The sequence below is a fragment of the Mercurialis annua genome, linkage group LG1-X (assembly GCF_937616625.2).
Source record: "Mercurialis annua linkage group LG1-X, ddMerAnnu1.2, whole genome shotgun sequence".
In the NCBI taxonomy this organism is placed as follows: Eukaryota; Viridiplantae; Streptophyta; class Magnoliopsida; order Malpighiales; family Euphorbiaceae; genus Mercurialis; species Mercurialis annua.
This window is the reverse complement of record NC_065570.1, coordinates 33,930,016-33,945,295: the sequence shown is the minus strand read 5'-3', so window position 1 is coordinate 33,945,295 and position 15,280 is coordinate 33,930,016. Positions and strand designations below refer to the sequence as shown.

At 32.5% G+C, this 15,280-nt stretch overlaps 1 protein-coding gene across 1 annotated transcript in view; it reads right to left on the bottom strand.

Moving 5' to 3' along the window:
- The window catches only part of LOC126668415 (uncharacterized), a 53,113-nt gene extending 39,001 nt beyond the window's left edge, over nt 1-14,112 (bottom strand). Inside the window, exon 1 of the mRNA XM_056104385.1 lies at nt 14,072-14,112. Within this exon, the coding sequence (XP_055960360.1) occupies nt 14,072-14,112 (41 nt within the window). The remainder of the gene's footprint in view (nt 1-14,071) is intronic.
- Nucleotides 14,113-15,280: the final 1,168 nt, after the last annotated feature.

The window sequence follows — 15,280 nt, the reverse complement described above, 5'->3', positions numbered from 1 at the left end:
ACGAAACAAATCCAAATGTTTCCCCTTTTTAGCGATTTAAGCCAAACGTTTACAAACGTTACGAAACAAATCCAAACTTTTCACCTTTTGGGCGATTTAAGCGAAACGTTTACAAACATGACGAAACAAAACCAATCGTTTCTTCTTTTTAGCAATTTAAGCTTACCATTTACAAACGTTACGAAACAAATCCAAACGTTTCACCTTTTTAGCGATTTAAGTCAAACGTTTATAAACGGTACGAAACAAATCCAAACATTTCACCTTTTGAGCGATTTAAGCCAAACGTTTATAAACGGTACGAAACAAATCCAAACGTTTCGTCTTTTGAGCGATTTAGGCCAAACGTTTACAAACGTTACGAAACAAATCCAAACATTTCGCCTTTTTAGAAATTTATGCCAAACGTTTACAAACGTTACGAAATAAATCCAAACGTATAAAACGTTACTAAACAAACGTTACGAAACAAATCCAAACGTTTACAAATGATACGGAAAAAAACCAATCATCTCACCTTCTTAGTGATTTAAGCCAAACGTTTACAAACGTTACGAAACAAAACCAAACATTTCACCTTTTTAGCGATTTAAGCCATACGTTTACAAACGTTTAAAACGTTACGAAACAAATCCAAACATTACAAAATAACACAAAACGTTTCCCCATTTTGGTGATTTAAGCCTAACGTTTATAAACGTTACGAAACAAAACCAAATGTTTGTAAACGTTACGAAATAAATCCAAACGCTTTACATTTTTAGTGATTCAAGCCAAACGTTTACAAATGTTACGAAACAAATCCAAACGTTTGAAACGTTACAAAACAAATCCAACCGTTTCACCTTTTTAGCGATTTAAGCCAAACGTTTACAAAGGTTACGAAAAAAATCCAAGCGTTTCAGCTTATTAAAGATTTAAGCCAAACATTTAAAAAAGTTATGAAAGAAATCCAAACGTTTGGTCGTTTTAGCAATTTATGCCAAATGTGTACAAACGTTACGAAAAAAATCAAAATATTTAACCTTTTTAGCGATTTAAGCCAAACGTTTAAAAACGTTACAAAACAAAACAGGACGTTTCACCTTTTTTGCGATTTAAGCCAAACGTTTACAAACATTACGAAACAAAACCAAACGTTTAAAACGTTACAAAACAAATCCAAGTGTTTCCCCTTTTTAGCAATTTAAGTCAAACGTTTATAAACGTTGCGAAACAAATCCAAACCTTTCACCTTTTTAGCGATTTAGGCCAAACGTTTACAAATGTCACGAAACAAATCCAAACGTTTCACCTTTTTGGAAATTTAAGCCAAACGTTTACAAACGTTACAAAACAAATCCAAGCGTTTCACCTTTTTAGCAAATTAAGCCAAACATTTATGAATGTTAAGAAACAAATCCAAGCGTTTCATCTTTTTAGCAATTTAAGCCAAACGTTTGCAAAGGTTACGAAACAAATCCAAACATTTCACCTTTTAAGCGATTTAAGCCAAACGTTTACAAACGCAAGAAACAGATCCATAGGTTTCACCTTTTTAGCAATTTAATCCAATACAAAAGTTACGAAACAAATCCACAATTTTCACCTTTTTAGCAATTTAAGCCAATCGTTTACAAACATTACGAAATAAATCCAAGAGTTTAACCTTTTTATTAATTTAAGCCAAACGTTTACAAACGTTACAAAACAAATCCAAGCGTTTCACCTGTTTAGCCATTTAAGCCAAACGTTTACAAACGTTATGAAACAAATCCAAAAGTTTTACCTTTTTAGCGATTTAAGCCAAACATTTACAAACGTTACGAAACAAATCCAAACGTTTACAAATGTTACGAAACAAAACCAAACTTCTCACCTTTTTAGGGATTTAAGCCAAACGTTTACAAACGTTACGAAACAAAACCAAACGTTTCACCTTTTTAGCGATTTAAGCCATACGTTTTTCAAACGTTACGAAACAAATCCAATCATTACAAAACAACACCAAATGTTTCCGCATATTAGTGATTTAAGCCAAACGTTTATAAACTTTATGAATCCAAAACGTTTGTAAACGTTGCGAAACAAATCCAAACGTTTTACATTTTTAGTGATTGAAGCCAAACGTTTACAAAAGTTACAAAACAAATCCAAACGTTTCAAAACAAATCCAAACGTTTAAAACGTTACGAAACAAATCCAAGCGTTTAACCTTTTTAGCAATTTCAGCCAAACATTTATAAACGTTTCGAAACAAATCCAAACCTTTCACCTTCTTAGCAATTTAAGCCAAACGTTTATAAATGTTACGAAACAAATCTAAACGTTTCACCTCTTTAGCAATTTTAGCCAAACGTTTACAAACGTTACGAAACAAATCCAAACGTTACAAAACAAAACCGAACGTTTACAAACGTTACGAAACAAATCCAAGCGTTTTACCATTTTAGCAATTTAAGCCAAACGTTTACAAACGTTATGATACAAGTCCAAGCGTTTAACCTTTTTAGCAATTTAAGCCAAACATTTACAAATGTTATGAAACAAATCCAAACATTTCACCTTTTTAGCGATTTAAACTAAACATTTACAAACGTTACGCAACAAATCCAAACGTTTCACCTTTTTAGTGATTTAAGCGAAACGTTTACAAACGTTACGAAACAAATCCAAACGTTTAAAACGTTACTAAACAAACGTTACAAAACAAATCCAAACGGTACAAATGTAACAAAACAAAACCAAACGTTTCACCTTTTTAGTGATTTAAGCCAAATTTTTACAAACATTACGAAACAAATAAAAATGTTACAAAAAAAACACCAAACGTTTCCCCATTTTTGTGATTTAAGCCAAACGTTTATAAACGTTACGAAACAAAACCAAACGTTTGTAAACGTTACGAAACAAATCCAAACGTTTACAAAAGTTACAAAACAAATCCAAACGTTTCAAAACAAATTCAAACGTTTAAAACGTTACGAAACGAATCCAACCGTTTCACCTTTCTAGGGATTTAAGCCGAACGTTTATAAAGGTTACAAAAAAATCCAAGCATTTCATCTTTTTAAAGATTTAAGCCAAACGTTTAAAAACGTTACGAAACCAATACAAGCGTTTCGTCGTTTTAGCAATTTAAGTCAAACGTGTACAAACGTTACGGAAAAAATAAAAATGTTTCACCATTTTACCAATTTAAGCCAAACGTTTACAAACGTTACAAAACAAAACAGGATTTTTCACCTTTTTTGCGATTTAAACCAAACATTTACAAACATTACGAAACAAAACCAAACGTTTAAAACGTTACAAAACAAATCCAAGCGTTTCTCCTTTTTAGCAATTTAAGTCAAACATTTACAAACATTACGAAACAAATCCAAACGTTTCCCCTTTTTAGCGATTTAAGCCAAACGTTAACAAACGTTACGAAGCAAATCCAAACATTTCACCTTTTTAGCGATTTAAGCCAAACGTTTACAAACGTTACGGAACAAATCCAAACGTTTAAAACGTTGTTAAACAAACGTTACGAAACAAATCCAAACGTTTACAAATGTTACGAAACAAAACCAAACGTCTCACCTTTTTAGTGATTTAAGCCAAACGTTTACAAACATTAAGAAACAAAACCAAACGTTTCACCTTTTTAGCGATTTAAGCCATACGTTTACAAACATTACGAAAAAAATCAAACGTTTAAAACGTTACGAAACAAATCCAAACATTACAAAATAACACAAAACATTTCCCCATTTTGGTGATTTAAGCCTAACATTTATAAACGTTACGAAACAAAACCAAACGTTTGTAAACTTTACGAAATAAATCCAAACGCTTTACATTTTTAGTGATTCAAGCCAAACGTTTACAAATGTTACGAAACAAATCCAAACGTTTCAAAACAAATCCAAACGTTTGAAACGTTACAAAACAAATCCAACCGTTTCACCTTTTTAGCGATTTAAGCCGAACATTTACAAAGGTTACGAAAAAAATCCAAGCGTTTCAGCTTTTTAAAGATTTAAGCCAAACTTTTAAAAAAGTTACGAAAGAAATGCAAACATTTGGTGGTTTTAGCAATTTATGCCAAATGTGTACAAACGTTACGAAAAAAATCAAAATGTTTAACCTTTTTAGCGATTTAAGCCAAACGTTTAAAAACGTTACAAAACAAAACAGGACGTTTCACCTTTTTTGCGAATTAAGCCAAACGTTTACAAACATTACGAAACAAAACCAAACATTTAAAACGTTACAAAACAAATCCAAGCGTTTCCCCTTTTTAGCAATTTAAGTCAAACATTTACAAACGCTGCGAAACAAATCCAAACCTTTCACCTTTTTAGCGATTTAGGCCAAACGTTTACAAATGTCACGAAACAAATCCAAACGTTTCACCTTTTTGGCAATTTAAGCCAAACGTTTACAAACGTTACGAAAGAAATCCAAACGTTACAAAACAAAACTAATTGTTTACAAACGTTATGAAACAAATCCAAGCGTTTCACCTTTTTAGAAATTTAAGCCAAACGTTTACAAACGTTACAAGACAAATCCAAGCGTTTCACCTTTTTAGCAAATTAAGCCAAACATTTATGAATGTTACGAAACAAATCCAAGCGTTTCTTCTTTTTAGCAATTTAAGCCAAACGTTTATACACGTCGCGAAACAAATCCAAACCTATCACCTTTTGAGCGATTTAAGCCAATCGTTTACAAATGTTACGAAACAAATCCAAAAATTTCACCTTTTTTACAATTTAAGCCAAACGTTTACAAACGTCACGAAACAAATCCAAACGTTACAAAACAAAACTGAACGTTTACAAACGTTACGAAATTAATCCAAGCGTTTCACCTTTTAAGCAATTTAAGCCAAACGTTTACAAACGTTACAAATAAAATCCAAGCGTTTCACATTTTTATCGATTTAAGCAAAACATTTACAAACGTTACGGAACAAAACCAAACGTTACTCCTTTTTAGCGATTTAAGACAATCGTTTACACACGTTACGAAACAAATCCAAATGTTTCCCCATTTTTAGCGATTTAAGCCAAACGTTTAAAGCGTTACGAAACAAATCCAAACGTTTCCCCTTTTTAGCGATTTAAGCCAAACGTTTAAAAACGTTACGAAGCAAATCCAAACGTTTCACATTTTTAGCTATTGAAGCCAAACGTTACGAAACAAATCCAAACGTTTCCCATATTTAGAAATTTAAGCCAAATGTTTACAAACGTTACAAAACGAAACCAAGCGTTTCACCTTTTTAGCAATTTAAGACAATCGTTTACAAACGTTACGAAACAAATCCAAATGTTTCACGTTTTTAACGATTTAAGCCAAACGTTTACAAACGGTACGAAACAAATACAAACTTTTCACCTTTCTAGCAATTTAAGCCAAACGTTGACAAACGCTACGAAACAAATCCAAATGTTTCCCCTTTTTAGCAATTTAAGCCAAATGTTTACAAACGTTACAAACCAAATCAAAGCGTTTCATCTTTTTAGCAATTTATGCAAAACATTTACAAACGTTACGGAACAAAACCTAACGCTTCGCCTTTTTAGTGATTTAAGTCAAACGTTTACAAAAGTTACGAAACAAATCTAAATGTTTCCGTATTTTAGCGATATAAGCCAAACGTGTAAAGCGTTACGAAATAAATCCAAACGTTTCACCTTTTTAGTGATTTAAGCCAAACATTTACAAACGTTACGCAACAAATCCAAACGTTTCACCTTTTTAGTGATTTAAGCCAAACGTTTACAAACGTTACGAAACAAATCCAAACGTTTAAAACGTTACTAAACAAACGTTTCGAAACAAATCAAAACGGTACAAATGTAACAAAACAAAACCAAACGTCTCACCTTTTTAGTGATTTAAGCCAAATTTTTACAAACATTACGAAACAAAACCAAACGTTTCACCTTTTTAGCGATTTAAGCCATACATTTACAAACGCTACGAAACAAAAACAAACGTTTAAAACGTTACGAAACTAATAAAAACATTACAAAACAACACCAAACGTTTCCCCATTTTTGTGATTTAAGCCAAACGTTTATAAACGTTACGAAACAAAACCAAACGCTTATAAACGTTATGAAACAAATCCAAACGTTTTACATTTTTAGTGATTGAAGCCAAACGTTTACAAAAGTTACAAAACAAATCCAAACGTTTATAATGTTACGAAACAAATCCAACCGTTTCACCTTTTTTAGCGATTTAAGCCAAATTTTTAAAAACGTTACGAAACAAATCCAAACGTTTCGCCTTTTTAGAAATTTAAGCCAAACGTGTACAAACGTTACGAAACAAATCAAAATGTTTCACCTTTTTAGCGATATAAGCCAAATGTTTACAAACGTTACAAAACAAAACAGGACGTTTCACCTTTTTTGCAATTTAAGCCAAACATTTACATACATTACGAAACAAAACCAAACGTTTAAAACGTTACAAAAAAATCCAAGCGTTTAACCTTTTTAGCAATTTAAGACAAACATTTATAAACGTTTCGAAACAAATCCAAACCTTTCACCTTTTTAGCGATTTAAACCAAACGTTTACAAATGTTCCAAAACAAATCTAAACGTTTCCCCTCTATAGAAATTTATGCCAAACGTTTACAAACGTTACGAAACAAATCCAAACGTTACAAAACAAAACCAAACGTTTACAAACGTTACGAAACAAATCCAAGCGTTTTACCTTTTTAGCAATTTAAGCCAAACGTTTACAAACGTTACAAAACAAATCCAAGTGTTTCACCTTTTTAGCAATTTAAGCCAAACATTTACAAACATTAAGAAACAAATCCAAACATTTCACCTTTTTAGCGATTTAAGCCAAACGTTTACAAACGTTACGCAACAAATCCAAACGTTTCACCTTTTTAGTGATTTAAGCCAAACGTTTACAAACATTACGAAACAAATCCAAGCGTATAAAATGTTACTAAACAAACGTTACGAAACAAATTCAAACGGTACAAATATAACATAACAAAACCAAACGTCTCACCTTTTTAGTGATATAAGCCAAATGTTTACAAATGTTACGAAACAAAACCAAACGTTTCACCTTTTTAGCGATTTAAGCCATACATTTACAAATGTTACGAAACAAAACCAAACATTTAAAACATTACGAAACGAATAAAAACATTACAAAACAACACAGAACGTTTCCCCATTTTTGTGATTTAAGCCAAACGTTTATAAACGTTACGAAAAAAAACCAAACGTCTGTAAACGTTACGAAACAAATCCAAACGTTTTACGTTTTTACTGATTGAAGCCAAACGTTTGCAAAAGTTACAAAACAAATCCAAACGTTTAAAACGTTACGAAACAAATCCAACCGTTTCACCTTTCTAGGGATTTAAGCCGAACGTTTAAAAAGGTTACGAAAAAATCCAAGCGTTTCAGCTTTATAACGATTTAAGCCAAACGTTTAAAAACGTTACGAAACAAATCCAAACATTTCGCCGTTTTTGCAATTTAAGCCAAACGTGAACGAACGTTTCGAAACAAAAATAAAATATTTCACCTTCTTAGTGATTTAAGCCAAATGTTTACAAACGTTACGAAACAAAACAGTTAGTTTCACCTTTTTTGCGATTTAAGCCAAACATTTACAAACATTACGAAACAAAACCAAACGTTCAAAACGTTACAAAACAAATCCAAGCGTTTCTCCTTTTTCGCAATTTAAGTCAAAGATTTACAAATGTTACGAAACAAATCCAAACGTTAACAAACGTTACGAAACAAATCCAAACGTTTCACCTTTTTAGCGATTTAAGCCAAACGTTTACAAACGTTACAAATCAAATCCAAACGTTTAAGACGTTGCTAAACAAACGTTACGAAACAAATCCAAACGTTTACAAATGTTACGAAACAAAACCAAACGTCTCACCTTTTTAGTGATTTAAGCCAAACGTTTACAAACATTAAGAAACAAAACCAAACGTTTCACCTTTTTAGCGATTTAAGCCATACGTTTACAAACGTTACGAAACAAAACCAAACGTTTAAAACGTTACGAAACAAATCCAGACATTACAAAATAACACAAAACGTTTCCCCATTTTGGTTATTTAAGCCAAACATTTATAAACGTTACGAAACAAAAGTTCAAACGTTTATAAACGTTACAAAACAAATCTAAACGTTTTACATTTTTAGTGATTGAAGCCAAACGTTTATAAAAGTTATGAAACAAATCCAAACGTTTCAAAACAAATCCATACGTAACAAATCCAACCGTTTCACCTTTTTAGCGATTTAAGCCGAACGTTTACGAAGGTTACGAAAAAAATCCAAGCGTTTCAGCTTTTTAACGATTTAAGCCAAACGTTTAAAAACGTTACGAAACAAATCCAAACATTTCGCCGTTTTTGCAATATAAGCCAAACGTGAACGAACGTTTCGAAACAAAAATAAAATGTTTCACCTTCTTAGCGATTTACAAACGTTACGAAACAAATCCAAACGTTACGAAAACAAATCCAAACGTTTACAAAACCGAATGTTTACAAAACAAAACCGAATGTTTACAAACGTTACAAAACAAATCCAAACGTTTCACCTTTTTAGCAATTTAAGCCAAACATTTACAAACGTTATGAAACAAATCCAACCTTTTAACCCTTTTAGCAATTTAAGCCAAACGTTACGAAACAAATCCAAACGGTTCACCTTTTTAGCGATTAAAGCTAAACGTTTGCAAACGTTACGAAACAAATCCAAATGTTTCAACTTTTTAGTGATTTATGCAAAACGTTTACAAACGTTACGAAACAAATCCAAACGTTTAAAACGTTACTAAAAAAACGTTACCAAACAAATCCAAACGTTTACAAATGTACGAAATAAAAACAAACGTCTCATCTTTTTAGTGATTTAAGCCAAAGTTTACAAACGTTACGAAACAAAACCAAACATTTCACCTTTTTAGCGATTTAAGCCATACGTTTACAACCGTTACGAAACAAAACCAAATGTTTAAAACGTTACGAAACAAATCCAAACATTACAAAACAACACCAGACGTTTCCCCATTTTAGTGATTCAAGCCAAACGTTTATAAACGTTACGAAACAAAACCAAACGTTTGTAAATGTTACGAAATAAATCCAAACGCTTTACATTTTTAGTGATTCAAGCCAAACGTTTACAAATGTTACGAAACAAATCCAAACGTTTCAAAACAAATCCAAACGTTTGAAACGTTACGAAACAAATCCAACCGTTTCACTTTTTTAGCGATTTAAGCCGAACGATTACAAAGGTTACGAAAAAAATCCAAGCGTTTCAGCTTTTTGGCAAATCCAAGCGTTTAAAAACGTTACGAAACAAATCCAAACGTTTCGTCGTTTTAGCAATTTATGCCAAATGTGTACAAACGTTACGAAAAAAATCAAAATGTTTAACCTTTTTAGCGAGTTAAGCCAAACGTTTAAAAACGTTACAAAACAAAACAGGACGTTTCACCTTTTTTGCGATTTAAGCCAAATGTTTATAAACATTACAAAACAAAACCAAACGTTTAAAACGTTACAAAACAAATCCAAGCGTTTCCCCTTTTTAGCAGTTTAAGCCAAACTTTTATAAACGTTGCGAAACAAATCCCAAACTTCTAACCTTTTTAGCGATTTAAGCCAAACGTTTACAAATGTTACGAAACAAATCCAAACGTTTCGCCTTTTTGGCAATTTAAGCCAAACGTTTACAAACGTTACGAAAGATATCCAAACGTTACAAAACAAAACTAATTGTTTACAAACGTTATGAAACAAATCCAAGCGTTTCACCTTTTTAGCAATTTAAGCCAAACGTTTACAAACGTTACAAAATAAATCCAAGCGTTTCACCTTTTTATCAAATTAAGCCAAACATTTATGAATGTTACGAAACAAATCCAAGTGTTTCTCCTTTTTAGCAATTTAAGCCAAACGTTTATAAACGTTGCGAAACAAATCCAAACCTATCACCTTTTTAGCGATTTAAGCCAATCGTTTACAAATGTTACGAAACAAATCCAAAAGTTTCACCTTTTTTGCAATTTAAGCCAAGCGTTTACAAACGTCACGAAACAAATCCAAACGTTACAAAACAAAACTGAACGTTTACAAACGTTCCGAAATAAATCTAAGTGTTTCACCTTTTTAGCAATTTAAGCCAAACGTTTACAAACGTTACATATAAAATCCAAGCGTTTCACCTTTTTAGCGATTTAAGCAAAACATTTACAAACGTTACGGAACAAAACTAAACGTTTCACCTTTTTAGCGATTTAAGACAATCGTTTACACATATTACGAAAAAAATCCAAACGTTTCCCCATTTTTAGCGATTTAAGCCAAACGTTTAAAGTGTTACGAAACAAATCCAAACGTTTCACCTTTTTAGCGATTTAAGCCAAAAGTTTAAAAACGTTACGAAACAAATCCAAATGTTTCACATTTTTAGCGATTGAAGCCAAACGTATACAAACGTTACGAAATCAATCCAAACGTTTCCCATATTTAGAGATTTAAGCCAAATGTTTACAAACGTTACGAAACGAAACCACGCATTTCGCCTTTTTAGCAATTTAAGCCAAACGTTTACAAACGTTACGAAACAAATCCAAACGTTTCACCTTTTTAACGATTTAAGCCAAACGTTTACAAACGGTACGAAACAAATACAAACTTTTCACCTTTCTAGCAATTTAAGCCAAACGTTTACAAACGCTGCGAAACAAATCCAAATGTTTCCCCTTTTTAGCAATTTAAGCCAAACGTTTACAAACGTTACAAACCAAATCCAAGCGTTTCACCTTATTAGCAATTTATTCAAAACATTTACACACGTTACGGAACAAAACCTAACGTTTCACCTTTTTAGTGATTTAAGTCACGGAACAAAACCTAACGTTTCACCTTTTTAGTGATTTAAGTCAAACGTTTACAAAAGTTACGAAACAAATCTAAACATTTCCGTATTTGAGCGATATAAGCCAAAGGTGTAAAGCATTACGAAATAAATCCAAACGTTTCACCTTTTTAGCGATTTAAGCCAAACGTTTAAAAACGTTACGAAACTAATCCAAACATTTCACATTTTTGCCGATTGAAGCCAAACGTTTACAAACGTTATGAAACAAATCCAAACGTTTCCCATATTTAGCAATTTAAGCCAAACGTTTACAAACATTACGAAACAAAACCGAGCATTTCACCTTTTAAGCAAATTAAGCCAAACGTTGACAAACATTACGAAACAAATCCAAACATTTCACCTTTTTAGCTATTTAAGCCAAATGTTTACAAACGGTAAGAAACAAATCCAAATGTTTCACCTTTCTAGCGATTTAAGCAAAACGTTTACAAACGCTACGAAACAAATCCCAACGTTGCACCTTTTTAGCAATTTAAGCCAAACGTTTACAAATGTTACGAAATAAATCCAAACGTTTCACCTTTTTAGCAATATAAGTCAAACGTTTACAAATAATACGAAACAAATCCAAATGTTTCACCTTTTTAGCAATTTAAGCGAAACGTTTAAGGCCAAACGTTTACAAACGTTACGACACAAAACCAAACGTTTAAAACGTTACAAAACAAATTCAAACATTTCACATTTTTAGCGAATTAAGCCAAACGTTTACAAAAGTTACGAAACAAAACCAATTGTTCACCTTTTTAGCAATTTAAGCTAAACGTTTACGAACATTACAAAACAAATCCAAGTGTTTCACCTTTTTAGCAATTAAAGACAAATGTTTACAAACGTTACGAAACAAATCCAAGCGTTTCACCTTTTTAGCAATTTAAGCCAAACGTTTGCAAACGTTACGAAACAAATCCAAACATTTTACCTTTTTAGTGATTTAAGCAAAACGTTTACAAACGTTACGAAGTAAATCCAAATGTTTCACCTTTTTACCACTTTATTCCAAACATTTACAAAGGTTTTGAAACAAGTCCAAACGTTTCATCTTTTTAGCGATTTAAGCCAAACGTTTACAATCGGTATGAGACAAATACAAACGTTTCTCCTTTCTAGCGATTTAAGCCAAGCGTTTACAAACGCTACGAAACAAATCCAAACCTTTCCCCTTTTTAGCAATTTAAGCAAAAAATTTACAAACGTTACGGAACAAAACCTAACGTTTCACCTTTTTAGCGATTTAAGCCAAACGTTTACAAACGTTACGAAACAAATCCAACCGTTTCCCCATTTTAGCGATATAAGCAAAACGTTTAAAGCGTTACGAAATAAATACAAACGTTTCACCTTTTTAGCGATTTAAGCCAAACGTTTAAAAACGTTACGAAACTAATCCAAAAGTTTCACATTTTTACCGATTGAAGCCAAACTTTTACAAACGTTAAGAAACAAATCCAAACGTCTCCCATATTTAGCAATTTAAGCCAAACGTTTACAAACATTACGAAACAAAACCAAGCGTTTCACCTTTTTAGCATTTCAAGCCAAACGTTGACAAACATTACGAAACAAATCCAAACATTTCACCTTTTTAGCGATTTAAGCCAAACGTCGGAACGAAACAAATCCAAACCTTTCACCTCTTTAGCGGTTTAAGCTAAACGTTTACAGACGCTACGAAAAAAATCCAAATGTTTCACCTTTTTAGCGATTTAAGCCAAACGTTTACAAACGTTACGAAATAAATCCAAACAATTCACCTTTTTAGCTATTTAAGCCAAACGTTTTCGAACGATACGAAACAAATCCAAATGGTTCACCTTTTTAGCAATTTAAGCGAACGTTTACAAACGCTACGAAACAAATCTAAACGTTTCACTTTTTTAGCAATTAAGGCCAAACGTTTACAAACGTTACGAAACAAAACCAAGCGTTTAAAACGTTACGAAACAAATTCAAACGTTTCACATTTTTAGCAAATTAAGTCAAACGTTTACAAAAGTGACGAAACAAAACCAAGTGTTTCACCTTTTTAGCAATTTAAGCCAAACGTTTACGAACATAACAAAACAAATCTAACCGTTTCACCTTTTTAGCAATTAAAGACAAACGTTTACAAATGTTACGAAACAAATCCAACTGTTTCACCTTTTTAGCAATTTAAGCCAAACGTTTGCAAACGCTACGAAACAAATCCAAACATTTCACCTTTTTGGCGATTTAAGCAAAACGTTTACAAACGTTACGAAACAAATCCAAACTATTCACCTTTTTGGCGACTTAAGCCAAACATTTACATAGGTTTTGAAACAAGTCCAAATGTTTCACCTTTTTAGCGATTTAAGCCAAAGTTTAGAAATGTTACGAAACAAATCCAAGCGTTTCACCTTTTTGGCAATTTAGGCCAAATGTTTACAAACGTTACGAAAAAATTCAAGCGTTTCACCTTTTTAGCAATTTAAGCAAACGTTTACAAACGTTACGAAACAAATCCAAATGTTTCACCTTTCTAGCGATTTAAGCCAAACGTTTAGAAACGCTACGAAAAAATCCAAACGTTGCACCTTTTTAGCGATTTAAGCCAAATGTTTACAAACGTTACAAAACAAATCCAAATGTTGAACATTTTAGCGATTTAACAAAGTTTACAAATATTACGAAACAAATCAAAACGTTTCACCTTTTTAGCGATTTAAGCCAAACGTTTACAAACGTTTCAAAAACAAATCCAAATGTTTCACCTTTTATCAATTTAAGCCAAACGTTTACAAACGCTAGAAAATAAATCCAAACGTTTCACCTTTTTATCGATTTAAGCCAAACGTTTACAAACGTTACGAAACCAAACCAAATGTTTGATACACTACGAAACAAATCCAAACGTTTCACATTTTTAGCGATTTAAGCCAAACCTTTACAAATGTTACGGAAAAAAACCAAGCGTTTCACCTTTTTAGCACTTTAAGCCAAACGTTTACAAACGTTATGAAACAAACCCAACCGTTTTACCTTTTTATCAATTTATATGTCCTTATTTATTTCACATTGCGGTTGAGGGTTTGAAATGAATCTTGAACAAATCGGAAGAGTTAGGGTTCGCTCGAGGTTTGGTCTTTTTATAGAACCATGACCCTTTATCTCTGTTGCAGTTTGCAGATGACACCATTTTGTATATGCCTTATGATGTTGAGAAGCTTAGAAATTGACTCGGATACTTCGCTCTTTGGAACTGATATCGGGTCTTCAAATTAATTTTCATAAAAGCTCTGTTATGGGAATTAATGTGAATGAGGATGATTTGGTGAATGCGGCGCAGATTGTTGGGTGCAAAGTTGATTATTTTCCTATTAAATATCTAGGGCTTCCTCTCTCGAACAGGACGCTCTCTACTTGCTCTTGGGATCCAGTGGTTGAACGATTCAAATCTCGTATGGCTTTGTGGAAAGGTTCTCTATTATCTCCGACTGGAAGGTTAGTTCTCATTTAATCGGTTCTTTTTAGTGTGCCTATCTATTTCATGTCGTTATTCAATATGCCGGGAGCAGTTCAAAACAAATTAGAGTCGTATATGATTTGTTTTTTGTGGAAGGGAGATATTTCTTCTAGGGTGTTGTCTAAGGTCTCTTGGAGGTTTGGGTATTCATAATCTTAAAGTAAGAAATCAAAGCTTGCTTTTTAAATGGGTATGGAAGGTGAGAATTAACAATAGAGAATCGCTTTGGTATAATATTATCTCAAGTTGTTCAAACATCACGAATTGTAACTCGTTGTTGAATGGTGATGTTAAAAAAATGTCCTTCATTTGGAAAGGAATAAAAAAGGCTTGTATTTTTATTAACAACTTTAAATACAATGTTGGAGATGGGTGTTCAATTTCCCTTTGGAATGACAATTGGAGTGGTTTGGGTCCTCTCTGATTTTTTGCTACCGCGTCCTTATAATCTTTTCGAATCAGAAACAAGCAACTATTTGTGTGGTTTGGAGAGATGGATGGAGATGGAGAAGAAGGTTAAGAGGAGCTGCGTTGGTTTTATTAAACGATTTACCGTCAATTTGTAATGTTATTCCTCAGAATTTAGGACAAGTTGATAATATTTGGTGGAATATACGATCTAAATCTTATACTGCAGGATCTATGGTTCATTTTTTAGCTGAGAATGAAACCATGGATTGGAGTTTCAATCGCTTTCCTTCAATGGATGATGGTCGAGTGTTATACGTTGCTGCTGATTTAAATATAGGGGCTGTTATTATTCAGATTTTGAGTACTGCTGTCAATTCTCGGATTCTAGATGACACTACTGCTAGTTTGAGGATTAAGACAGCTGATATGG